Genomic DNA, 26,091 nt, shown 5'->3' on the forward strand with positions numbered 1-26,091 from the left:
CTTCCTGTTCATCATTTCTTATAGCACAATAGTATTCCATTACATTCATGTACCACAATTTGTTCAGCCATTGCCCAATTGATGGGCATCCTCTCAATTTCCCAGTTTTCGCCACCATAAGAAGAGCTGTTATAAATATTTTTGTACATGTGGGACCCTTTCCAATTTTTATGATTTCTTGGGATACAGTCTTAGAAGCAATATTGCTGGGTCAAAGGGTGTGCACATTTTTGTAGCCCTTTGGGCATAGTTCCAAATTGTTCTCCAGATGGTTGGAGCAGCTCAGAGCTCCACCAACAATGAATTAGTGTTCCAACTCTCCCACATCTTCTCCAGCTTTTATCATCTTCCTGTTTTTTTCGTGTTAGCCAATCTGATAGGTGTGATGTGGTATCTCAGAGTTGTTTTGATTTGCATCTCTGTAATTAATAGTGATTTAGAGCATTTTTTCATATGACTGTAGATAATTTTAATTTCTTCCTCTGAAAACTGCCTGTTTATATCCTTTGACCATTTATCAGTTGGGGAGTGGCATGTATTCTTGTAAATTTGACTCAGTTCTCTATGTATTTTAGAAATGAGGCCTTTGTCAGACACACTAGTTGTAAAAATTCTTTCCCAGTTTTCTGTGTCACTCCTAATCTTGCTTCCATTGGCTTTGTGCAAAACTTTTCAATTTAATGTAATCAAAGTTATCCATTTTGCATTTCATAATATTCTCTGTCTCTTATTTGGTCATAAATTCCTCCATTCTCCATAAATCTGACAAAGAAACTATTCCTTGCTCCCCTAGTTTGTTTTATAGTATCAGCCTTTATACCTAGATTGTGTCCAAATAGGTCCTTCCCCTGTACCTCCCTTTTTTTGTTTTTGGGATATAGACCTAGCAGTGGTATTGCTGAATTCAAATGCACATTTTTTTTATAGCCTTTTGGGAATAGTTCCAAATTGCTCTCCAGCTCACAGCTCCACCAACAGTGCATTAGAGTCCCAGTTTTCCTGTATCCTCTCCAACGTCCATCATTTTCCTTTTTTGTCATATTAGCCAACCTGATAGATGTGAGATGGTACCTCAGAGTTTTAACAAACATTTATTTAACAATCGATCTACCAACAAATGTTTATTAAGCTCTCTATTCCAGGAGAAGAGACAAAGACAAAAATGAAACACTGCCTGTCCTTAGGGAGCTTATACTCTGATAGAGGAGAGAGCACATACATACAGAAGTATACCCGAAATAAATAGGAGGTGATTTGGGAGGAAAGGTACTGAAGGGGCAGGGGAGGCAAAGGAGATGAGAAAAGGCTCCAAGTAGAAGCAGCACCTGAGCATTTCAGAGGCCCAAGTGATGAAAGAGTGTACTCCAAGGGTGAGGGGCAGCCAGAGGGATGCTTGTATTTAACTCTCAAGGTCATAAGGAGCCAGATACAGTAGGAAATGATATGATTAGGTATCTGCTTTAGGGACATCACTTGAGCAACTGTGTGGGAAGTGGTTTGTAGAAGGGAGAGACCTAAGGAAGGAAGAGACTCACTCTCTGGGTTAGAGGTGATGAGAATTTAAATAAGGAGGCCATGAGAGTGGAGGAAAAGGGACATATGTAGTGAAAGATTTGACAAGATTGGGTCACTGACTGGCTGCGTAGAAGAGTAAAGAGTTAGGGATAATGCCAAGGTTGTGCACCTGGGCTACTGGAAAGATGGTGCAGCCCACAACAGAAAGAAGACAGTTGAGAAGGGGAGTAGGTTTTGCAGGGGGTGGGGGTGGGCCAGAGTAGAGATAATGAGTTTGGACATGTTTGAGTTGCCTATGGGATATGGTTTGAAATGTCATAGGCAATTTAGTTGATGATGTGTGACTGGAACTCAGGAAAGGAACTAGGGTTTGATGTAGAGGTCTGACTGTCAATTGTGCCCAGAAGTGACAATTACTCATAAGAGCTGAGGAGGTCATTGAGACAGTATAGGGAGAGAAGACAAAACAAATGAAAAAGCTTTGAGGTATACCTACACTTAGGGGATGGAATATCAGTGAGGAACCAGTAAAAGAGATGCAACAAATGCTCAGACAGCTGAGGGGATGTCAGGAGAAAGCAGTATTGTGAAAACCAAGAGAGGAGAAGTCTTGTCAGCAATGCTTCACACATAGTAGACACTTAGTAAATGTTGAGGTCAAGAAGGAGGAGAATTAATGAAAGCCATCAGACTTGGCAATTAAGAGATTATTGGTAAGGTTGAAGAGAGCAGTTTCATTTGAGTAACGAGGCTGGAAACTAGATTACCAAGGGCAGAGAATCAAAAGGAGGGACGTGGGGGCAATATGTGATATAGCTTTTTTTGGCTGTTCTGGAGGGGAGAGAAAAAGAATGATAGCTCATGGGGATGGTAGGGCCAAAGTTTTAAGCATGGGGAGAGCTCTAGGCATGTTTTTAGGCAGAAGAAATCACTAGATAGAAAAAGATTAAAGTAGGTGAGATGATTGTAAAGTAGCTGTTGAGAGAGATGGAGGAAGAAGAAGGGGTGAAGGGTTCATGTACAAGGGTTGGTCCTGGCAACAAGGGCTGCCTCTTCATTAGAAACTGCTGGAATAAGCAGAGAGAGCAGCTAAGGATGTCAGAGAATGTTGAGGAGAGAAGAACAATTGCATGACAAATAGTTGCTCATCTTTCAGTAAAGTGTGATAGAGGGAGGGATGCTGGGGGAGCCTTCATGAAGCAAGAGTAGGCTCAGAACTACAGAGAAGAGGCAGATTGGGAATCACTTGGGGAGGAACGAAAGCTTGCTTTGTTGGCAAGGTCTAGTTGAGATTTGCTAACAGTGGGTAGCCCCCAAGGTTCTATGACCTCTTCTTGAGTGTTCAGCTGCAGGTGAGTAGGAATGGATGCAGTCGATAGTGGGAGTGAGCCAGGAATGGAGTTTTTCAAGGTGAGAGCAGCAGGAACCAGGCAAGAAGGAGGCATAACGTTGGAGAGTTAACTGTAGGGTTCTACTTGTGCAAGCCTGTGTTTGGCACGGGAGATACAGAAAATAAGGTCCCTGGAGGAGCTTAAGCTCTACTGAGGGAAACATGAAAAGTAGATAAGTAAATAAATATATAAAAACTAAATTCAGATTACTTTGCAAGGGGGGAGATTCTCAGCAACTGAGAGAATCAGGAGTTGCCTCATACAGTAGGTGCCTCAATAAAAACCAGAGCTTCCACAAGGGCATCTGAGACTTAGAAGAGATGTGGCCAGGCTCAAAGATGGGCCTGCTCAGGTGCCGTGATTTCAAATCCTCCCTCTGCTCCTTAATGAGTGTGGGACATTTAGGGCCTTCTTTTCCTAGGGCACCTCGGTTGTTTCTTCCAACTCTAAATTTGTGGTCCTACAAACCACGATATTTGCTTTTTCTTTGCACATAAATATCTTATAGAAACAATATGCTCTACACAGATAACTTCTGGAGGAAATGGCACTGACCATTTAGGAAGAGCTTTTCAAACCTTAAAATGCTAATTATCATTATTATTTTAATTGTGAATTTTAAAAACATAAGCAAAGAACAGAGAAAAGGATTTATACGAAAATAAACATCTGCACAGATTTACTTTTTAAGTGGGTTAAATTTAAAACAGTATAAACAAGTTCTAAATCAGTGTCACTAACTGTCCTGACCCTTGATTTTTATTTCTGTTTGTGACTATAGGGCTCAGTTAGAAACAGATTTGAAGATTGAAAAGGAATGGAGACAAACTTTGCAAGAAGATCTTCAGAAGGAGAACGATGCTCTGTCTCATCTGAGAAATGAGACGCAACAAATCATTAGTCTTAAAAAAGTAAATCGTGGTAAAATGTTAAAATTTATTTTAACTGTTCTGTTTAGAAGGAGGTATATTTTCAGGAAAAATTAGAAACAGTCATTTTCATAGCCAGCCATGGTAACAGAATGTATTAGGCATATGAAGTGTTAGTGGAACAAATATTGTGCTAAAATGAACAGAAAGCAGTAGATAGAATAGACCCATTATAGTTGGGCATATGAAATGTTATTTGTGTAAATATTTTACTGAAATGAAAAGAAAGCTGTAGGTAGAATATACTCATTATAAAGTGGTTGTACCACCTGGGGATAGTCCTTTTTTACTTAAAAACTTAGAATGTGTTGCTGAATAATGGAATGTAGACAATGCAATGTTTTCTTTATTTTAAGACATCTTTTTAAAAATTGTTTCTGAAGGAGTTTCTGAGTCTCCAGAATGAAAATCAACAGTTGAAAAAAATATATCAGGACCAGGAACAAGCCCTTCAAGAACTTGGCAACAAACTTAGCGAGTAACTTTTCTTTTTTTACTTTCTATAAATAGTTAACTTTTAAAAGTATGTACCTGGTCAGAACCAACGCAGAACAGATTGTGGGGGAAGAGGTATCTCAACTATTTAAACATAATGTAACACCTAAAAGTGAATTCTAGGGTAAGGTAAACTATGTTGAACGAATCGAGTTTTTAGTTTTTAGAGGAAAGCTGTAAATTAGGCAGGTACATAACTTCATCAGGATTCTCCTTCAAATCTGTTTTCCCCTTAGAGAGAACACATCTTGAGGATTGTGTCTGGTTTGGAGTGCCATGTTTTAGGGACATTTTCTTCTTCTCTGGAGAGCTTCTAGAAAAGGTTCAGTGACTAGTTGGTCACTACCATTTAATAAGCACCTACTATGTGCCATGTGCTGTGCTAAGAACTGGGAATACAAAAAAAGGCAAAGAGCAGAGTTCCTATTGTCAGGGAGCTCAGAGTCTACTGGGGGAGGCAGCCTGCCAACAGCTTTGTACAAAGGAGCTCTGGACAGAAGAAATTGGAGTAGAGGAAAGGCACCAGAATGAAAGAAGATTGGGAAAGGCTTCTTTCCAAGGGTGGAACTTGAGCCGAAATGTGAATGAAGCCAGAGAAGCCAGAAGGCCGGAGTGAGGAGGGAGTTTGTCCAGGGCCAGGGGACAGCAGGGAGGCGGGTGTCACTCGATTGCTGAGTATATAGGGAGTGTAAGGTGTAAGAAGACTAGAAAGGTGGGGAGAGGCCAGGTGAGAAAGGGCTTTGGCAAACAGGATCTTATATTTGATCCAGGAAGTAACAGGGAACCATTGGAATTTATTGAGTATGGGAAATGATATAGTCAGAACTTGTGTTTTAGAAGATCCATTTGACAGTTAAATGGACAGTTGATTGGAGTGGGAAAAGATTGGAGGCAGGGAGACTAAGCAGCAGGCTGTTGTAATGGCCTTGGCATGAAATGATGAGGACCTCCACCAGGGTGGTTGTGTTATCAGAGGAAAGAAGAGGACATAATATGGAAGATATTATAAAGGCAAAAAGGAGTGGGTCTGATCACTGATTGGCTATGGAGAGGGGTGACTGAGTGAAAAGTTGAGACAGACATCTACCTTCACACTCAGAAGGATGGTGGTACCTTTGGCAATAATCAGGAAGTTAGGAAGAGGGAAAGAAGAGTTTGTGTGGAAAGTTTAGTTTGGATGTGGTGAATTTACAGCATCTACAGGGAGTCCAGTTAGGATGTTTAAAAAACAGTTGGAGGTGACTGATGAGTAGATCTGAGAGTTATCTGGCATAGAGATGTTAACTGAAGCCATGGGAGCTAATGAGATCACCAAGTGAAATAGGATAGTGAAGAGGACCCAGGACCAAGTGCCCCCACGGACACTCATGGCAAGCAAGTGTGACCTGGAGCCAGGAAAGGAGACTGGGGAGGAGGGGCCAACTTTCAGGAGGAGAAACACAAGACAGCAGTGTCTTGAAAGCTTTGGAGGTGATGCCAAGGAGATAAGGGTGGTCAGCAAGCTGTCTGAGTGAGACATACAAATCAAAGTTGTGGAGAGGTCAAGAAGGGTGAGGATGGAGAAAAGGCTTTTCAGTTTGGCAGCTGCAAGATCATTGATAACTGGAGAGCAGAATGTAGAGTTAGGAAGAGAGTGAAAAGTGGCAGAAATGCCTGCTGTAGACATCTTTCTCAAGAGCAAAGAGAGAGAAGGAATGAGAGGGAGTGGAGGTACATGGATTCAATGAGGGTAGTTTTGAGGATGGGGGACATGGGCCTGTTTGTAGGCAGTAGGGAAGCAGCCACTATATAAGGAGAAACCAAGAGAGAATAAGGAACGATAAGACGGGGACAGTGTACCCACTTGTGCTTTTAGAAGGGTTTGCCCAACAAGGACTAAGTCCACCTGGTCATGTGAATTAGGGGTGAAGTAGGAAATAGTGGCAGAAGGCATCTGTGTATCTTTGTGAATGACTTTGGGTGAGGCTGGGGGAGAGGTGAGGTTTGGAAAAGCCACTGTGGTAAGTGGGATAGGGATTTAGTTAGGGAAGTACAGAAGGACTGCCTGGCCATAGTTGGGGCCCAGCTGAAATTATGTAACAAACTTGTAGCGGACCCCATTCAGCATACTTTTGTGATATTCTCTATCTTCATTCAGCAACAAGTGAGGAGAAGGAAAATCTCTGGGATAAGGAGACAGGGGGTCCTAGAGAAGAACATGTCTTAGGGTTGGGCTTACATCAGGATGGGGTTGGGGGAGAGAACATCACTCATGCAGGGGTAATGGTTGGGAAAGAAAGGACTGAGGTCATCAGGAGGATAAAGAATGGGCAGGGGGTCATGAGGCAGAGAGAGAGGTGGAATCAGATAAAGGAATTTTGGAGCTCGTGAACATGGAAGTAAGCTCCAGTGTGACCATCTCTTTGTATCACTGTGGTGGGATGTAGATCATCGGAAATGTGTGACTTGAGAAATTGGGAGATAGAAAAGTGTTGGAGGGAGCACTGATGTGTATGTCCATGTCTTCTAGTCTGCGTGCAGGAGGTGGAGAGGCAAGAAATGCCAGCAGCCAGAAACCTTGTCAGTGATATTGTAGAAAGGGTGAAAACTATACTGCCAAAGGTTGAACAGATCACCTCTGAGGCTTCTTCCAATTCTGAAATTCTGATAACCTGGAAGAAGTAAAGAAGGATGGTGACTGGAACAGCAAGGAGACTAGAAACTCTGCTGTGGGATGGTCTGCTGTAGAAGATGAGACGTAGTAGGGGTGAATGAGAAACGTTTTGTAGTTTACAAAGTGTGGTACATAAATGCTCTTTGATTATTACAGTGTCCTCATGAAGTAGGTACTACCAGTACTATTAAGAGGACCAGCCTTGGGGCTGGAGGGCCTTGTCCCCAGGCCTGCCTCTGATCAGGACCACAAGGGTGAGCCCCTGGTACCTCCTTTTCTTCCTCTATAAAAGGAGATGCTCTAGAGGCCCAGTCACTTTCTAGGGGAATCTTATCATTAAGCATCTGAAACCAATGCTGTCCTCTTTCTAATCTCTTTTAGGTCGAAACTTAAAATAGAAGACATAAAAGAAGCCAACAAGGCACTACAGGTCAGTAGAAATCTCTTCCATCCAGATATTGATGTAGATTAATGTGTGCATAAAATATGAAGCCCAGGTACACAAAGAAAAAAATATTCATCAAAAAACAACAGTTCAGAAAGAACAGTTCAGATTCTATGCCACGACCAGTGTTGGTTCCACATGAATAATGCTGCATTCCCTTTCTTTCTCTAGAGTGTGAGCTATAGGTATGAAATATTCTATACCCTTGGGTCAGTCATGGTCACATGTTAAGTGTTAAGACAGCTACGCTTGAGTGGGGTTTTTTGTCTCATATTAAGGAAGGTTACTGTGGATGTTGGACACTAAAAAATGATTATGGTATAAAGAATAAAACGAATCAGTGAAACATTTAAAACAAAGCAACGCCTTCCACCCATTTAAGTTAATACTTAGTATTTTGAACCTACCAGTGCTTGGGATGAAAAAGTATCAATTCGAAGGATCTTGTTTCCTAAAATTATGATGATCCTGCGGATCAGCCACTCAGGGAGTTGAGCCCACAGAACTTACATCTATGGTGAAAAGCTGGGAGGGAAAGAAGGGAACCATTGTGGCAGTGACAGTTTTTTTTAAAGCAGTTTTTAAGAGAAGAAAAGGGGCAAAGAGGTGGCATAGTAGATGGAGCCTTGGAGTCAGGAGGACCTGAGTTCCAGTGTGGCCTCTTACACTTGCTAGCTGTGTGACCTTGGGCAAGTCACTTCACCCTGTTTGCCTCAGTTTCTTCATCTGTAAAATGAGCTGGAGAAGGAAGTGGCAAACTACTCCAGTATCTTTGCCAAGAAAACACCAGATGGGGTCACAAAAAATCAGACATGACTGAGACAACTAAACAACTGAAACAACAGCCAGATGCTGGAGATGCAAGTTTAGAAATAAAAGTTCCTTTACTCAGAAAACTTGACACTTTACATGCACACAGATAAGTACATATATAATATATAAACAACACAGAGCAATTTCAAAGCATGGGGAATCAGGAAAGGATTTGATGGAGATAGAGATTTCGAGAGGCACTGGTGAGGGAGAGAGTCTTCCAGGCATAGGGGACAGCCTAAGCAAAAGCATAGAAGTTGGAAAAGGTATGATAGTTGGGGACCATTGGGCCAATTTAACTGGAACAGAAAGTGCATTTAAAGTAAGTCAAAACAGCAGACTTGCCCTGTAGAAGACAAAACTAACAGAAAGGGCCTAGGGAAGTAGTATGGCACCTTCACTGAATGGAAGCTGAGCGCGGGTCATGGAGGTCATGACAGGAGGGCCTGCTCCAATTTGCTGGACTAGAGGGACTACTGATACCTTTCCAACCCAAGTGTTTTTAGTCATTCACTTGGTGCTTTATTTCCACCCATTGCCTGTTATGTCCTTGAACATTTATGGTGCCAAACTGTTGGCCCACTCGACTGGCAGGGACTGTTTTGTCCTTTCTTTGTATCCTCAGTGGTTAGCACAGTGTGTGGCACGAAGGCACTTCACAAATGCTTTGTTGACTTCATTTCACTACACTGGGCTAGTTTTGTTGTGTGGATCAGTACAGAAAGGGAAGAGGGAATGTATTCCTTCGCTTTAATAGTTTTTTTCCTTACAGTCTAGAAACCCATGTCGGAGTTCTTTCCTCAAAGTATGTAACAGTGAAGTTAATATCTGAGGCCTCCTGCCTGTTTTATGGTTTAGATAACGTTTTGAGGGCTGTTTTCCCCCCAAGTTCATCCAGCATCTAAGCACCCACTAAAATGGTGCAAGATCAGTAGTCCCTGCCCTTACCACCTTCAGGTCTACATGTACATAGGAGCAGGATTGCTAATCAACATGAATGGGTTTGGAAGGATGGTGACTCTCCCTTCTCTTCCTTCTAGGGTCAGGTTTGGCTGAAAGATGAAGAAGCCACACACTGTAAATTATGTGAAACAGAATTCTCACTTTCTAAAAGAAAGGTAAGCTAGGAGGGGAAAATTATATTCTGATAAATGGGGAGGAGAGGGAGCAAGTCTTGATTTGGAATTTATAAAATTTTTTTTTCTTATTTTTTAAAAGCACCATTGTAGAAATTGTGGGGAAATTTTTTGTAATGCCTGCTCTGACAACGAACTGCCTTTGCCTTCATCACCGAAGCCTGTTCGAGTCTGTGATTCCTGTCATGCTTTGCTGATTCAGAGGTGCTCATCGAATGTGCCCTAAGACCTTTAAAGTCCATGCTGACTGGGTGGTTCAGAGTGTGCATACTGGACATAAGCCTGTTTTAAGCCGTCTTCACCAGAGTTTCAGTAACTTCTGGCTCATCCTTGATATGCTTCATAATGTACATGCTCACAGACCAAAAGTTGTACCCTATTAACTCAAACACTACAGAAATTCTGATGGAGATTTAAAAGTTTACTTTTTATTTTCCAGTGCTCTTAATTTCTAAGTAAAATGCCTTTGTAAATTCCTTTTAATTATCCTTGCAAACATCAAATTTTCAACAAGCTAGGCACATTTCTTTTAATGTTAATTTAAGTAACAGTGAAAATAACAATGTAATTCATAATGAGCTGATAGGGTAACAAATTTAATAATCAAGAAAATGGAGGTCTTTTAAAGGCCACATAGATATACACAGTAACAAGATTTTTGCCTTATCTCAGACCTTTCCAAAATACTGGGCTTGTTATATTCTAATTGATTCAAAAGAATTGCTATTTTTTGATGGTGCCTGCAATTCTTTTTAAATGCACTTTATAAGCTTCATAGTTCTCAGAAAAATACTGTGCATAAGAAAAAATCAATTTTACAAGTGTTTCTATTTTACAGACCAATTATACCAAGAACTGGTATATATTTTTTTCATCACAATACATACTGGTTGTGAACAATTGTGAGTTATGATTATAATAGCATATTAGGGCAATTACTTATCATGTTTACTTGCCAAGTTCTCATTCCTCCAAAACATACTTAGTTTCAAGTTTTCTTCTTCTGCCTACCTTTTAACAATAGCTGCTACTGCCAACAGCTTTTTTGTCCAGGGGGAGGGAGTTGTTGCACTAGACTTGTTGGAAGTTAACCCCCAGTTTCACTTTTTTTCATTCCCTCCCTCCCTCCCTTCCTAGGACTTGGAGGCAATTCTTTCCCCAGCCAAAAGTGTCAAGTGTGCAACTTTCTTTGATTTGCCAGTCACCACTACCTTTTTATATGAACATAAGAAAGTTTCCAATCTGTTTAAGTTATTATGAAAGGAGGATAACGTTAAGGGAATCTGAATTCCAACTAACTTTGCCACTGATGGGTGTAAAAACTCAGTTGCCACTTCTGTAAACAACAAGCCTAGCTTGACATAGAACCAAAACTCATAGAAGGTTCTCTAGAGCACCATTTCTCCTCTCCTCTGTTGGGGTGTTCAGGGGTTAATTTATACAAGTATTGAGGTAAACCCTAAAAATGTTAGCAGTATTATGTTAAATAACACTTTAGGTATTTTTAATACCCATACAACTATTGTAATCGTTGAATACTAAGCAAACTGTTTATCACAAAACTTATGCTTGAACCATTTCATGTCAAAATACTTTAAATTGAAAATTGAGTATATACACTAATCCACTTGTACTTTAAGCATTAAAGAAACAGTAGAATCATTTAAATTGCTGCAGTTAAGAGAGAATCAGTATTTCTAAGGACGGTTTTAAATTATCTTAATAAAATTATGTAAGAAATGGGAAAGTTTTCTAATGTAACCATCTTTTTCTTGAAGTTTTTACATTCCGGACTGTTACTTTTATGTAGCTTAGTTCATTAGAGCTGACCTAGTATTTTTTAAAGTTTGTAGAGCACTTTATATTTCCACTTGCTGTGACTTTATTATGGATCACAATGAATTTACTTTGACATTATTGGGAACGCTATTGAGAAATCAGTAGTGTGAACTCAAAAGGACCAATTCAGTTTAGAAGTCCTGCAGTAGCAAAGGGTTTCTACTTTTCTTGACCTGAAATGGGAGCTGGGGAGTTACTCAATTACCATGAAAAAAGTCCCACAATCTAGTCTAGTCTCAAAGGGCATTTTTAATGAAGTTGTTTGTGCTTTTGAGGTCAGTAACATCTCAAAATGTTACTTACACAGGAAGTCGCTCCAGGTTCAGCAAGTGAACCTTGAATTATTGTGATTGTCACATTGTGACATGCTGTAATTTGCCAGACTTTGACAGGATTTTTGGTATCTTCCAGCAGAACTGCTATAGTATTCATCTATTCAAGTTTACATAGTTCATAAGTCAGGCAACTAATTATTAGCTCTTCATTATTGCATGTATCATTCTGACCCAGTTATAGGTTTTGGTTTTACATACATTTGTATTGTGCTTTAAAAGTCTCCCTTGATGTGAAATGAACAAAATATAAGATTATGTATTTTAGGCAAATTGCTTGGTCTTCCCTCACTAGATAAAATCATTGCTGTGGCAAACACAAATGTCACACTAACGACCATGAAGACTTTGAATCTACAATTGTTCCAACTTTAGTGTTTTTTAATGTGACTTTTTTGGGTAAATGTAAATAAAGAATAATACAAATAGTTTGCTCTAATGAAACCTTTACTGTCACTGGGTATTGGGGAACTTTTGTAACCTTTTATATCCAAAAAAAGTTGTAAGATCAAATAGAATATAGATTAAGCGGCAGTTTTAGGGTTTGTTTAAAGTCAAGCAGTTCAGGCCTTGAAAAAAAATCATAATCCTTAACAAACAATTTTTTTAAAAATTTTTTTTAAAAACAGAAATTTTTTTTCTTTTCCAGTCCAAAAAAATCTGACATTACTTTATTATGTAAAATTTTCTTCGCCAGAATGACCCCCAGGGATTTTTATCTGTGGCAGTAAAACATCTTTTCTTTGATGAGGTAGAACTAATTAATTATAATTTAGGTGTTGGGAAACTTATTGGTAACTGAGAAGGTGGGGGTTATCACTCCCCCCTCCACCCAATGGCATATGAGTTACCCTATAACACACTTGGTATTGTTCCAATTTTGTACAAATTGAAGAAAAAGTTTAATTTTATTGTTATCTGTTCTTCATCTCTATATTTAAGGTTTAATACATCAGTGGCTTCTCTTCAGTTTTTGACTTAAGGTATGTACTAATGTAACCTATATTTATGATTCAGTCAGTAAGCGACACAAACATCCTTGTAGAACAGACTGCAACATCATTATCTCCCACGTTGACATTTATTACATAAATATAACATTACTAGCAAAACAGGTGACAAAATTCAATAACTGAGTTCACAGTCGACAGTATTGGGTAAAATCTGAGAAGTTATTAAATTTTGAGGAAAAATCCACATTGACTAAAGGGAACAAAGGTAAAAAAGCACCTTTCTCTACCACACAGTGTATTCACAAAGGCGTCTAACATCTCAGACATGTCAGATGCAAAACCAAAACATAACTCAAGAACTGTTTTGTTTTCATTAACACCAGGACATGAAATAATCTTAACATTTGTTTCCTTTTGATAAATACTTTGCACAGAAAAATTAAATGCAAGTTTGCTTTCAGCCAAGGGCAGGAAACAATCAGGAAAAGTCACACAAAGGAAGGCGACACTCCAGGAAAAATGCCTGTGCAGTGACAATGTTATTGGTTCACTTGGGATTTTCACCCATTATGTAGCACAAACTTCTTGATCTACCACTTTTCTAACTCACTCTTCTAAATATATTGGATATGACTTGGGTAGTTAAACGTTAATTACGCACTAATTATAAGTTCAGTTGTCTCGTAAGGGACAGGAAATGAAATCTGTACTAAAACATAAGATTGCTTTTTGTTTTCCTGGTAATCCGGAGATTAGAATTCATCTGTAACACATTTTTTCCTTAACAAGTCCAAACACCACCAATTACATTAGGAATATTAGAAAATGGCTGTGCTTGACTGACAATACTGGGAAAAGAAATCAATTCGCAACTAGTTGTCTCTTCTTGCTCTCTGATATCACCTCAAATTTAAGTATTTGGAATTTTCTATCTTCAAAGCAAAACAAGGGTAAAAGTTACCAAAAGTAAACTAATTAGCCTTTTTTAAAAGTACTGTTTCATCATTTTAAGACAGTATATTTATGGGGAACTAAATGTTGAAAAAAGAGTACATTACAACCACCTTTTTTATTAAAACCAGTAGTAAATAAGACATCAACCAAATTCTTGTGTATGCAGTACATCCTTAGGAGTAACTAGTATAAAAAGTATCAACATCAGTGGTTTGAATATAAAAATTTATTTAAGTCAAAGTATGCAACAAATAAAACCTACAGTAACAGATTTTCCCATCACAATCTGTTGCTTACCAAATAATATTTTGAAAACACATTCCTTCAGTCATTATAAAGTTCTTAAAATACAAAAGAAATTAAATCTGTAAGAAAGTCTAGTAGACCGATGATGTGGTTTGCCAGGATGTGTTGTAGAAGGGTTAACTCTTTAGTACATCCCACGCCATCCACCTCCACTCATACCTCCTTGCCCATAGTATCCTCCACTGCCTCCACCTCCTCGACCTTAAAAAGAAAATGGGAGTGGAGGTACAGAGACATTAGACTATGAAAATTAGTTGTTTAACATAGTATGTTCAAAAAAATTTAACAGTGAGAACAACCAAAGACTGACTTACCATAACCTCCCAAACCATCAGGTGTACCATAGCCTCCACTGTAACTGCTACCCATTCCCATTCTTCCAACAGATCCATAACCTCCTTGATTATCTGAAAAAAGATGATTTAGTAAAGCATTTGAGAGCAAGTTTCTACATTTAAAATTTCACTTAATTTAAAACAACACTTACCCATTCCATCTCTGCCATAGCCTCCCATTCCAGAAGCACTTATTCCAGAACCTCCTCCAGCAACAGAATTCAGGAACAGTTCAATGTATCTATGTTCTTTTAATAAAAAGCAGGAAGGAAAATAAATGTTTTAGTATTATCCAAGCCACTTAAATGAACCTAATTTGCTTCCCTATAAAAGGAGGTGTGACTAGATATCATCTGAATGGTTATATCCTTTCCAGTTCTAACATTTCCCAAGGTCTAAAAAATCTACCCCAAAATGGCCAAGTTAACATCAGGAAAGATGGATACTTATATCACTCACAGAAGCCATTCCTAAATTTACCACCTGAAAAGCCATAAAGTAGAAAGAAAAAGAATGATGGTTGGAAAGGTGTGTATTATGGTCATCTCTGACCCTGGAGTCAGAACAGAAAACTGGAAAAACTTAAGCGACTAACTTAAAAGGAGTTGACAGTGGGTTAACAGTCCAAGGCTTTTTGATCAACAAAGTAAAATCTCTAAGAGGAAAACTCCCAAATACCTTGTTCCCTTTTCAAAGGTTATCACCAAAATATTCAAGCTGAAGATAAGAATTTTAAGAAGCTCTATGTAGCTATCAATAAAGTGAAGAGTACCAACTAACATTAACAAGACTAATAAACTATATAACCTGTTCTCTAAAACATTTATGAAATTCGATGACTGACAATAACCTTGTATTGAGGGGATCCAATAATTACTAAAACACCAAGATTCCCAGAACTCTACAGGAGTCCAAGGATGCTGTTTTTTTGTTTTTTTAATTGAACTTTAAAGTCCAAGTTTCACCCAAACGTATGGAGTAAAATTCTGGTATTCTGCCAACTGCCTTTTCAAGAATTGCCAGTACATTACCACCATGGTGCTTTTCAAGTTCTAGTGTGCTTCCCTAACTCATACTGATATGAAATCATACTGAAAATTGGTAATCCGTGTAAAGAAACGTTAGGTTAAGTGTACTATGCTGAAAACCTAGGACACCCCACCGAAGCTAAAAGAGGCACACTGGACGACACTTACGCATGTTATTTTTATCTTTAGACATGGCAGCTAAAGCATCTTCGTGCGTCACAAATTCCACATCTGCTTCTCCTGTTGCTCTGCCATCTGCTCCGATGTCAATATGAACTCGAATTGGGTTTAGTGGTGAGAAAAACTACAACAAAACCAAATTTTAGAAAATAATGAAGTACTTTCAATAACCTTAAAATAAGTATCTTACTTTTAAGTTGCAACAATAAATTCTAATACAAGTCCAGAGGGGAAAAAAAATCCATGCACATGACCCACATTATAACAAAACTTGGAACTTAATGACATGCTTAACTATCTGCATTTGAAATTTCCCCATTAGTACCGGTATGTATTGTCTTTTCCTACTTTCACACCTAGTTTTCTTTACCTTATTTCTCTTACTGTTTCAAACTTCATTAATAAAATGAAGATAATCCTTTTCTTGAAATTTATAAGTTATATATAGAAATCGCTTTCTTCATATATGCCATCAACTACTTCTTCATTGTGAAACCTCTTGCCTCTTAGACTGACCTGCACATACTATATTAATTGACAGCAGTCTAGGAAATCTAAGTCTGAATTAAAACACCATTTTCACTTAGATTGTTCCTTCATTGTCCTGCAAGCTCCTAAAGTTTGTATAAAAACGGACTTCTTGTTTGTCTGTGGAACAAAACTTTTCCTTTTGTAGCCTCATGTAACATTTTGTTTAGTGAGCACATAAATGAACCCTCAAAATGTTTACGTGTTTGAAGAGACAAAGCAAAAAAAAAAAAAGTAAAAATCCCTTCACTGATAATCACATTTTTAAGTTGGGTGTAAAAATCTAAAAAATGACATAAAGAACCTCAATTTAGAAAACTATAGCAAAGAAATATTTCACTATAAATACTTACATTAGCAATATCGTTTTCAGTTGCCCGAAAAGGCAACCCTCTCATGTGAACAAAATGGCCACCATGAAAACCTGAACTTGCATCACCAGCACCACCATATCCGTGTCCTCCCATGCCTAGAAAGACAAATTTTCAAATGAACAGCAACAATTACACAAGTAAAGCAATTAGTTCTCCTTAATTACACATATACACACAGACACATTTCTTTTCAAAATTTTCGGTTCCCCTAGTCAGATTCTAAACCATTTTTGTCATGGATCATTTTTGGCAGTCTACTGAACCTGTAAGGCCCCTTTACCCCTTCTCAGAATGATTTTAAACAAAATATAACAGATTACAAAGGAAATCTATCATGCTGAAATGGTTACCAATTAAAAAAACAAATTTATAGACTCCAGCAAAGAACTCCTACAAATACTTTCTTTTATCCACTTAAGGATGAATCAATACACCCTTTAATATAATTTATCAGTGTTTACTAAAAGTGATACTGATGTGCACCCATTTAAAAATAAAAGGACCACCTAACATTTGTTTTCACCTCGGCCATCTCTCATTCTGTCATCAAATCCTTCATTTCCGTAGCCATAATTGTTATAGCCACCATAATCATCAAAACCACCATAACCTGTACAATTTAAAAGAGATATAAATGAATATATTTCCAAGGATGATAAAATTTTACAATATAGTTTACAAAAACTTACTTTGTAGTAACTGTCCAAGTAACCTCTTGGTAATTAGAAGTTTGCAATCCCCACTTAGTGCTCACGAAATACGGATGTTTCAACACTAGGTGGAAATTCAAATTCTCCAACAGGTTATATTCAGACATGTAAATTAAATTTCATCCTGGCCCCAAACAGGAGGTGTCAAAAATCTGCAAATGTATCTTCCTTTTAGCTTCTTTATTTATTTTTAATCATCCTGGTGCCAACACTCGTATCAAGTCCCACAGCTGGCCATGGGAATCCATCTTTTCATGAATGGATTTTCAAACTTAGTAGGTACTGAAGTTACTGCCATTTCTATATTTCTTGACAAAATGTCAGGAACATTAAGAAAATGACAACAGAACCTTTTGTTCATTAGATACACATACCACCATCATATCCATCACCTCCTCGCCGCATTCTGTCATACATACTTCCACGCCCAGCTCCATAATAACCCCCTCTTCCTCCTAATGGTCTATCATATGGTCCAGGTCGCTGTCCCAGCAATCTTCTCGGTGGGTCATAAAATCCTTTGATTTCACTTCTGCTACTTTTGAAGATCTCAATATACCTACACAAAAAAGATTATTTAAGATACAGGTTTCAGCATAAATGTATTTGTAGGTGAGATATTGGGCAAAATTCAGTTACAGTTCTTTCTATAACTAGATGCATAACCCAATTTAAAATGCCTAGATATACCACAACTTAAATGTGTTTTTTTCACCTACAAGCCTCAAAATAATTAAGTGTACAAAGTTTACATGAAAAAATTAGTATTTGAAAACAAACCATAAAATGTAAATATTTTAAATTATAAAACTTGTTTCCTTTAGTACAAATTAGGTATTTTAAAGAAAACTGGGTGATGATATAATAGTATTATCACAGAACACCCTATGTATAATGGAAACAATCTGATTTTAATTTAGCAAACTAATGCATTAATTCCCCACCCAAATCTGTATTTTCCAAGTTAAACTTAGGGTAATTATAAATTCTTTAAACTAACCCAGAAAATGTTATTGTCCCCCCCATATAAGCATTAGTGACCCACAACCCCCAAAAATAAAAATTTAACACCATCCCAAGCTCTCCATCCCCACCTGTGCCCTATTCTTTCCTTGTGTTTCCCCAGAGCATTTTCTGCTATCTCCTTTGAAGCAAACTGCACGAAGGCCTCCCCTGTGCTTCTCCCCTGGTAGTCCATCGTCAATGTTATCCCATTTGGCACGATTTCCAACCCTTTAACCCAAGGACAAATAACCCCATCAAGGGGAACAGTGTTAAAGGCTGAAACATTCCCATCTGAATCAAATACTTAAAACAAGACTAAAGAAAACAAACAAAAAAAAAAAACTTAGTTTCCCCATAACCCAATATTATAAACTGAAGAGCGTTCAAATATTATGGGTTTAATAATGGTTTTTTTCTACCAGTGTGCTTTAAAAAAATTACACACAGTTAAGCCCACCTATATTACATGAAAAAAGCTATGGCTACTAATCAATTTATTATGCTCCATACTCTAACTCATGGTTCATTTCAACACACAAAATTACCCTCAACTAATTTGCTAGATAATAGGTCTCACAAATTCCATATATTCTGTATTGAAATATTAACTGGAGCATACTTCATATTTTTAATACACAAATTAAAATATTATAGTTTCAAAATTAGAATTTTCCCACAGAAATGGATAAATTAAAAACTGATAATGCAATACAAATATAAAAATTCAATTACTGCTAAACTTAGACTAATACTAGAGGTACCTGTAAAGAACTGAACTATTTCCTCTTTGCTGCAGCCAAATGGGAGTCCACGAAGTCGCACTGTTCCATCACTAGCTGCATCATTTGGACCATTATGTTTCATAACCCAATCCATCTCAAAACCGTTTGATTTAAATACTATAAGAGAAAACAAGATATAAAAGTCAAAATATACTTTAAAAAATCCCAGAACTTATCTGTACACCCAATCACTACTACTGATTAGTTAAGATTCCAACAGTAAAGTCCTGTCATAATTGGAAGTTCATCACCCTAACTTGAGAGTAAAACATACCTGCAACAGGACAAAAGGAGAATGGGTATTCAATCTCCTTTAGACTCCATCAGTTATTACCATTCCCACCCTCTCCAGGGAAAATTCACAAATGGGAGTGAAAAACTGAAAATAAAATTCTCAAGTATTGAAATATGGTCAATTTTTAAAAAACATACAAGCCCTCAGTCACAGCCTTCTATTATCCATTATTAAGACCATGGTCTTCCCAACAAACCAAATTTTGCTCCTCTCAATTTTTTTATTCATTTCACTTAATTATTAACAGCTTAGTAAAGCAATGGATCAGAACAAAAGAAATAACAACCTTTGTATTTTAAGTTTCTTTTCTACCTATGCCTTCCTCCAATCTATTACTATTATATAGCTAGATGGATTCTATTAAGTAAATTCATTTTTAAAAGCCTATTTTCTTCACATTGTCCACACTATCCAAATTTGCAGGTGTAGAAATCACATTTCCAAATATATAAATAACAAATCTTGAAAGTAATAAAAGCCAGTCTACACCACTGAAGACCACAATATGAAATTCAGAAAAAGGTTTAATAATCCCAAATACCTGAAAATCAAAACTGGAGTGGCACTGATAAAAACAATACTGCCTCCACACTTTCCCAGACCCTTCCAAAAAACAGGATGTTATTTCTGCCTAAGACTATTGTAAGCAATTCTAATATCAATAAAAAAATTTAAAAGATTACAAATGACAGTTTTTTGGACATTAAAAACATGAATATTTTCTGTCTCTGAAAACACCTAAGAAAAAGGACCCGATGTTCTACAAAGAAACCAGTTCAAAAGCTGATGGAGACAGTACATAGTAACCAAATAGAAGGCAATTTCCTTCACTCCCTGCTCTGCTTTTGTTATATGGCAGACTTGGCCTTACCCCAGCTTTTAAACCCCTACCCCAACTTGCTTAGCAATTGCAGGCTAGGTTAGGAATTTTCATAGTTGATACCTAAAGTCTCCTAGCTATAGTAACTTTACACATTACTAATTTTATTATCCAGCCACAGAAATCCTATACACCTAAACATTACAAACTTTTCTTACTCACTTGCTGTGTTTAGGAATACTTACACTATCAAACATTGATAATGCCACAATACTTAATACTATCATTCAAATGACATTAACAACAGATGAAAACAGAATTCACAGGCATGTTATAAAAGGACCTCTAACACAGGCCTCATAGTTGGGAAATATACAATTTAAAGTTGAAAATTAAAGTTGAAATCATCATCTAGCTCAGTGATGTCAAACTCAAATACTAACTGGCCACTAAACCATACATAAAGATCCTTGCAAGTAACAAACTGTCTTAGAAAGAAAACCACATACATATTAAAATAATTTGTTTTATTGCATTTTTTACTTATTTTGTTCAATATTTTTCAATTACAATTAATCTGGTTCAGGCCACCTTAGGGAGTGATTGTAGAAGGTCCCACTGTTTAACATCTCTGATCTAGTTCAATCTCCTCAATTCAGAGTGACTTCCTCAAGGTAACCAACATGATAACTAGGAAAGGTAAATTTGAACCCAGATCCCCTCAGATTCCAAATGTAGTGCCTGAACACCATAAAAATAACTCCCTCAAATAAGAAAAAAGCAATTCTCAGCAGCATTTGGAAAAAAGTGCTAGTGAATACAGAAATAAACAGTCAATTCCTTCTCTAAAATCCAACATTTTTTCCCCTCATTATATGCCCCATGTTGATTTTTAAAGCTTTTCTTATAAACTATCTAGAATCAAAGATCACAAATCAGAGCCAAGTAATTGGTTATAAAGACACATGAGTTCTTTCGCATTCCTTTTTGTTTAAATTTTTCTTCAAGCTGGTGTCTCAGAATAAAGCAAATAAGTGCAAAACAGAAGAACTAAACAAAGGTAAAAAGTTAAGGCCAAAGAGATGTGGCTCAAGAGTTATCTCTAAAGTCAGTCTAGATGATTTCATTTCCTGGGAAGGAGGAGAGGGGAGGAAAGGTGTCCTGTCACTAAGTAACATCTGAACTCCAACAAAGCATGAGACTGGTCAAAAAAAAAAAAATAGCAAAGAAAACAGAATCACACCACTTTCCTAGGGATACAAAAGTAAACTAAGGGATTTTTTAAAATCCCACATAAGCCACCACTTATGGGGAAAATGGCTTAATAAAAGCAAATGAGGTACAAAAAGTTCCAAAGCTCTCCATTATTAAAGGAACAACTATGCCTGAGCTCCGACCAGAAAAATGACAGAAGATCTCTGTGCCAGTCTCCTGGATATGCAGCTACTCCCAATTATAGACGGACAGAAAGGAAAGAATGCCAGAGGAGACAGAGAGAGGATAACTAGAGTACCTGTACACTAAAATACCTAAACTACTAATTTTCAGCACAAACTAGTTTACACATCTTAAAAATCTGGGGCTTTTTTCAATAAAGACCAGTTATGAATCAAGTATGGAACAGAAAACAAACAATACAACAAAAACAGGCAAAATAATAGTCTTTGCCTGAATATCTCATGGTAGATTCCCTTGGATAGCAAAAAAAATGTTTTTATGACTGAGATTCTAATCGCAAATTAAGATTCTGTACAAATAAAACTGGAAAAGCTAAGTCTTCTACAACTTCTTCATTCATGTGACTTGGCAGGAACACTTCTACTTTATATTTAAGATTACTATCTGTAATTTTCTCACTGGAATACCTGAGTACATCAAATGTCAGAAATTCAAGAAGCCATAAACACTTTGAAAATAAGCATAGTTGCTTTTTTGGAAGAAAGGGTCACATCATGTTTGTTTGTTTTTTAAAGGCAAACACGCTAGTATTGTCCCAGACACCCACAACTTTATAGAAACTGATTATTTCATCACCTATCACGTGCTATTGGGGTTAATTTACTTACAGATTTGACAAGATTATCCACATAAGGTAGTATTAAACACAGCTTAACTGTCCAGTAGAATAGTACTGACTGCTAATTTCGATCTTCTGCACAACTCCACCAGTGGTATGCATTTTTATTGTTAAAATTTTATTATTATTTTAATACTTATATTATTGTTAAATATTATTTTATCATTAAAATAACCAGTCCTGAGACTGTAATGCGTCAAGTTCCTCAAGGAAATTTCCACAACTAATGGAAAGAAACAGCAATTAAATGACCACTGGATTGAGATATAGAGAAGAAATAATCCTTTTTTTCAAAGGAAAATGACATATAAAGTATGGAAATTATTAAATTAAGCCATAATCACCATCTTGGACTGCTTTCTTTTCCCATTCAGTTCTTGTTTAAAGATTTTTCATTACAATTTAACACAAACATTAAAAACCTTTCATAAGGTGAATAGGAAGGGCACATGCACTGTAGCTGAAAAATTCTGAAACATTAACTTTCTGGATGGCACCTTTTGTTTTCTCAAAAGCCCTTCTTTTTTCAACTATATTGATCCTTATTTTCCCCAATAAAAAAGCAGAAATCATCTGGCTGGGTTGAGCTCCAGCATGCTATTCTATTGGGAAGGCTGGCTCCCTCCTGAGCTGGACTGAGGAGGAGCGGTGCCGATTTTCAAACATAATTTCTGTGTAGCTAAAACTCTTAAAAAGTCACGCTTTTCACGCAAACATCCTACAGAGTTCCAAGACGCGCCCCGCGTCTGCTGCCCCTAAACCTTACTTCCTGCCGCCTCGGGCACCGGCGCTCCGAACCTCGGAATCCACCCTCGGATGACCCGGCCGCTCCCGTCCCAACAAAGCGCCCCCCGTCCCTTCTTCCCCCAAAGTCGCTCTAAGTGTGGGGTGGTGGGGCGCAGGGCCCTCCCCGGGGAAGGCGCGGCCTCCCGGAGCCGGGGGGCGGGGGCCCGGGATTACAAAGGAAGCCGCCTCCTTTGTCCCGCGCCAAGGCGGTCAGGCCGGGCCCGGGCCCGGGCACCACGGAGGAGAGCAGGTCCGTTCCGGCGCCAACTCTGGGCAGGTCCCCACGCTCCCGCCGTCCGCTGGACAGCGCTCAGCCCGGGCGGGGCCCGAGGCCCGAGGCGGCGGAGAGCGGAGGGGCGGGCCGAGCCGAGCCGGGCCCAGGCGCGCCAACGCGCTCAAGATGGCGGCGGCGGGGCCTCCGTTAGCCGCGGGTCCCGCTCCGAGGCCCGTCCCGCCCACCCTTCCCCGGGCCTCCCTCCCTTCCTCCCCGTCCGTCCTTCTCCCGCTCCGGCCCTCACACTCCCCCCCACCCCCCCGGCCTGGTAGCTCCGTCGTACCTCAGACACCCGGGCTGGCGGGCTCCGGCGGCGGGAGGCGCGAGGTCGGGGGCGGCCGCTCGTCTCGCGCTGCCTGCGCCCTCCACAAACGGCTCCTTCAACCGTTTTCCGGCGGCGGCTCCGGCGGCGACTGAGAGAAGCTGCGCAGCTGAACCGGCAGCGGCGGGGGGAGGAAGACGAGTAGGGGGCTGGGGAAGCGGCACCAACGAAACCCCCCACCCCCCCTCAGGCGTGCGCGCGACTCTCGCGGGAACTTCGGGCGCAGGCTCGCGAGGCAGGCCCGGGACAGCGCGGGGGTGGTGCGCGTGCGCGGTCCGTTGAGGCGGGGAGCGCGGAGCAGGTGGGCGTGGCTTCTGCCGCTCGCTCCCGCTCAGCCTCGAGCCCGCGCCCGCCCCGGTCGAAACCGCTCATTCCCGGGATCGGGGGCCGTCCTTCGGCCGGGTGTAGCGTTGGCGGAGGCCCTTGCGGGCGGGAGAAAGCTGTTGTGGTGTTTCCCCTCCTCTCCAGAGGCTTGGCTTGGGGGGGTGGGGAACGGGGTCCGCAGGGGCCCAGCAGCCTCCGCTCGGATCGCTGGAGGAGGGAACAGGAAACAAATTGGCCCGTGTAACTGAGAGGCAAAATGAGGCCCAGAGAGAGGAAGGCGAGGCGGACCTGGGGCCAGTTTCCTCCCGTCGGGGTTTGGGCTCCAGGGCTCTCTGCTCCTCTGAGGAACCTGGGAAGGGGAGGCGTCTAGCCCCACCTTCTTGAGGGGCCGTGTCCACGTGGAAGGTGGCATCGCGCCCCCAAGGCCCGGGGTTCCCTCCCGTCGGGCTGGGGCAGCGGGGATTCCCGCCTTGTGGCCCTGCACCCCAAAATACCCATTGGTGGAATTGACGGAAAAGCGCAGCTGCCACAGACGGGCGAGGGCGCTGGAGGATCGCCGCAGGCTGCAGGGGCGGGTGTCGGGGGGCGCTGCCGGGGAGCCCCTGCGGCCTTCGCGGGCAGTTGAAAGGAATAGGTGGGAACGCCTGCTCCTTTCTCTCAGCTGTACCGCGAGAACTGCCGCTCGCCTGGAGATAGTATTTGTACACGCTCCGAGTTTTGACGTGGTTTCTTTTCACGAGGAAAAGCTCGGCTCGGAAGAGTGGAGCCTAAAACCCTTTCCCTAACGACTCTCTCCATCCCACGTTTCCTTTTCCGTGTCGGATCGTGTCACTGTGGCCTGGCGAGAGGAGCACGTCAAAGGTTGCTGCCGTCTGTGGGATTGTTCCCAGTTCTGTCCCTGGAATGGTTTCCTTAGACGTGGGTGCAGCTCTGGGGCCTCCCGGCTCCTCACGGGATCTTTTCTCTTTGCTTCTCCTAATGTCTCTATGGTACCTTTGTATTAGCGTAGAGACCCGAGGGGCCCTGGAGGGGAGCTTGTCAGAGGCCTGAAGGAGAAGAGAGAAAAGGGCCAAGAGAGTCACCCACACTGCCACCCGGAGGAGGAAGGAAGAAAGACATGAAGGAGATCTTGGCAGAGAAAGGGACCTCCGGAGGAAGAAAATCCCATGTATTTGTGTGGGAAATGCAATTTGAGGATAAAGAGGGAGAAAACGGACAGATACTATTTGTATGATTCCAGCATTGGCAGAACTCAAGTGCTTTTTAAAACTGTATACAGAATCCAATTAAATGAGCATGAGTGCCATTTTCAAGATAGGAAAGTAGTAATTTGTGTAATTAATTTTTTTGTTAAAGAGGAAAGGCTGTGTTAGTTTGGGGTGGATATACAAAAAAGGGAGGCATCAATAAAACATTTAAAATAGAATAAAGTTGGGAAGGGGACACACAAACAGCAACTTTGTTAAAATTGAACATACACTTAATCAGCATGAAACAGGAATTCACTGAAATCATATACAATCCTCCTTTTTCTTTGTTTATTTAAAATGTTTGTTGATTAGATCCAAAGTAAGAAAAAAAATACTAAAATCTGAAGCGCAAGCCCTCAACGCCTCACACCTGGACTATTGCAATTGATGGTGGGGGGTGGAGTCCTGTTTGCCTCAAGTCTCTTCCTACTCCAATCTATCCCCTACTCATGGAACTTCGAGGAACAAATGCAAAAGGCTCTCTTTGGCATTCAAAGCTTTTCATAACCTAGCTCCCTCCTTCCTTTCCAGGCTTCTTACAGTATACTCCATAACATGTACTGTTCAACCCAGGGACACTGGCCTCCTGGCTATTTCACAACACATTCCATCTCATAACTCAGGGTATTATCTGTGACTTGTTCCTCAGGCCTGGAATGCGCTCCCTCCTCCACTGTGATTGCTAACTTCCTCTAATTCCCAACTAAAATCCCACCTTCTACTGAAAACCTTCTCCAACTCCTTTTAGCTCGTGCCTTCCCTCTGTTGATTATTTCCTATTTACTTTTCTATGTATTTGCTTGCATGTCATCTCCATTAGATTATAAATTCCTTCTTGAGAGCCAGGGCTGTCTTTCACCTCTTTTTGTATGCCTGATGATTAGCATAGTGCCTGATACAATAGTAAGCGCTATATAAAAGTTAGCTGTTACTACCCTGGACAGGACACAGTAGGAATCCACCAAATGTTTCTGATAAGGAGAGTGATGTGAAAAGATTTGTGACTAACTATTTTGGCAGCTGAGGAGGATAGATTGGAGAGGGGTGAGATTGGAAGCAGAGGCTAATTGGTAGGTGATTGCTGTGGCGTCCTGAAACAATGTAGTCATACTGTAGTTGGAAAAAAGATTTAGGAGACAGGGAAGTAGAACTGAAATGACTCCAAAATTGATGGGATATAGGTGATGCGGGAGAGGGATGTGTTCTAACAACTTGGAGGTAGTGAACAATTGCTTATCTT

At 40.0% G+C, this 26,091-nt stretch overlaps 2 protein-coding genes across 10 annotated transcripts in view; one reads left to right on the top strand and one right to left on the bottom strand.

The window, feature by feature from the left end:
- The window catches only part of RUFY2 (RUN and FYVE domain containing 2), a 73,605-nt gene extending 48,682 nt beyond the window's left edge, over positions 1-24,923 (top strand). For 4 of the 8 annotated variants that reach the window (XM_072628791.1, XM_072628792.1, XM_072628789.1 and 1 more), the window contains exons 14-19: positions 3,688-3,817; positions 4,219-4,313; positions 7,365-7,413; positions 9,282-9,359; positions 9,460-9,581; positions 12,491-24,923. In XM_072628791.1, the coding sequence (XP_072484892.1) occupies positions 3,688-3,817; positions 4,219-4,313; positions 7,365-7,413; positions 9,282-9,359; positions 9,460-9,581; positions 12,491-12,530 (514 nt within the window). In that variant the 3' untranslated portion in view covers positions 12,531-24,923. Of the gene's footprint in view, positions 1-3,687; positions 3,828-4,218; positions 4,314-7,364; positions 7,414-9,281; positions 9,360-9,459; positions 11,977-12,490 lie in introns of those variants that run through there. The other 4 variants (XR_011971601.1, XM_072628793.1, XR_011971600.1 and 1 more) reach the window with 3 other exon arrangements.
- HNRNPH3 (heterogeneous nuclear ribonucleoprotein H3) lies at positions 13,664-18,812 on the bottom strand. 2 transcript variants are annotated; one of them, XM_072628795.1, is made up of 9 exons: positions 18,683-18,812; positions 18,011-18,149; positions 17,336-17,475; positions 16,730-16,816; positions 16,186-16,301; positions 15,293-15,428; positions 14,249-14,344; positions 14,076-14,168; positions 13,664-13,962 (listed from the first exon to the last, which is right to left on the bottom strand). In XM_072628795.1, exons 1-9 carry the CDS (start codon positions 18,795-18,797, stop codon positions 13,886-13,888), a joined length of 999 nt encoding a protein of 332 aa, XP_072484896.1. In that variant the 5' UTR covers positions 18,798-18,812; the 3' UTR covers positions 13,664-13,885. The 2 variants fall into 2 exon arrangements, with proteins under 2 accessions (XP_072484896.1, XP_072484895.1); XM_072628794.1 differs by having other exon boundaries at positions 17,291-17,475.
- Positions 24,924-26,091: the final 1,168 nt, after the last annotated feature.

This window comes from Notamacropus eugenii, chromosome 1 (assembly GCF_028372415.1).
Source record: "Notamacropus eugenii isolate mMacEug1 chromosome 1, mMacEug1.pri_v2, whole genome shotgun sequence".
NCBI classification, from domain to species: Eukaryota; Metazoa; Chordata; class Mammalia; order Diprotodontia; family Macropodidae; genus Notamacropus; species Notamacropus eugenii.

Coding starts and splice junctions, on each gene's coding strand:
- HNRNPH3 (XM_072628794.1), bottom strand. CDS start 18,797: ATGGATTGGGTTATGAAACATAATGGTCCAAATGATGCAGCTAGTGAT. Junction 17,476..18,010: donor AAGGAAAGAATAGGGCACAG/GTGGGGATGGAG, acceptor TTTTTTGTGTAG/GTATATTGAGATCTTCAAAA. Junction 14,169..14,248: donor CTATGGCAGAGATGGAATGG/GTAAGTGTTGTT, acceptor ATCTTTTTTCAG/ATAATCAAGGAGGTTATGGA.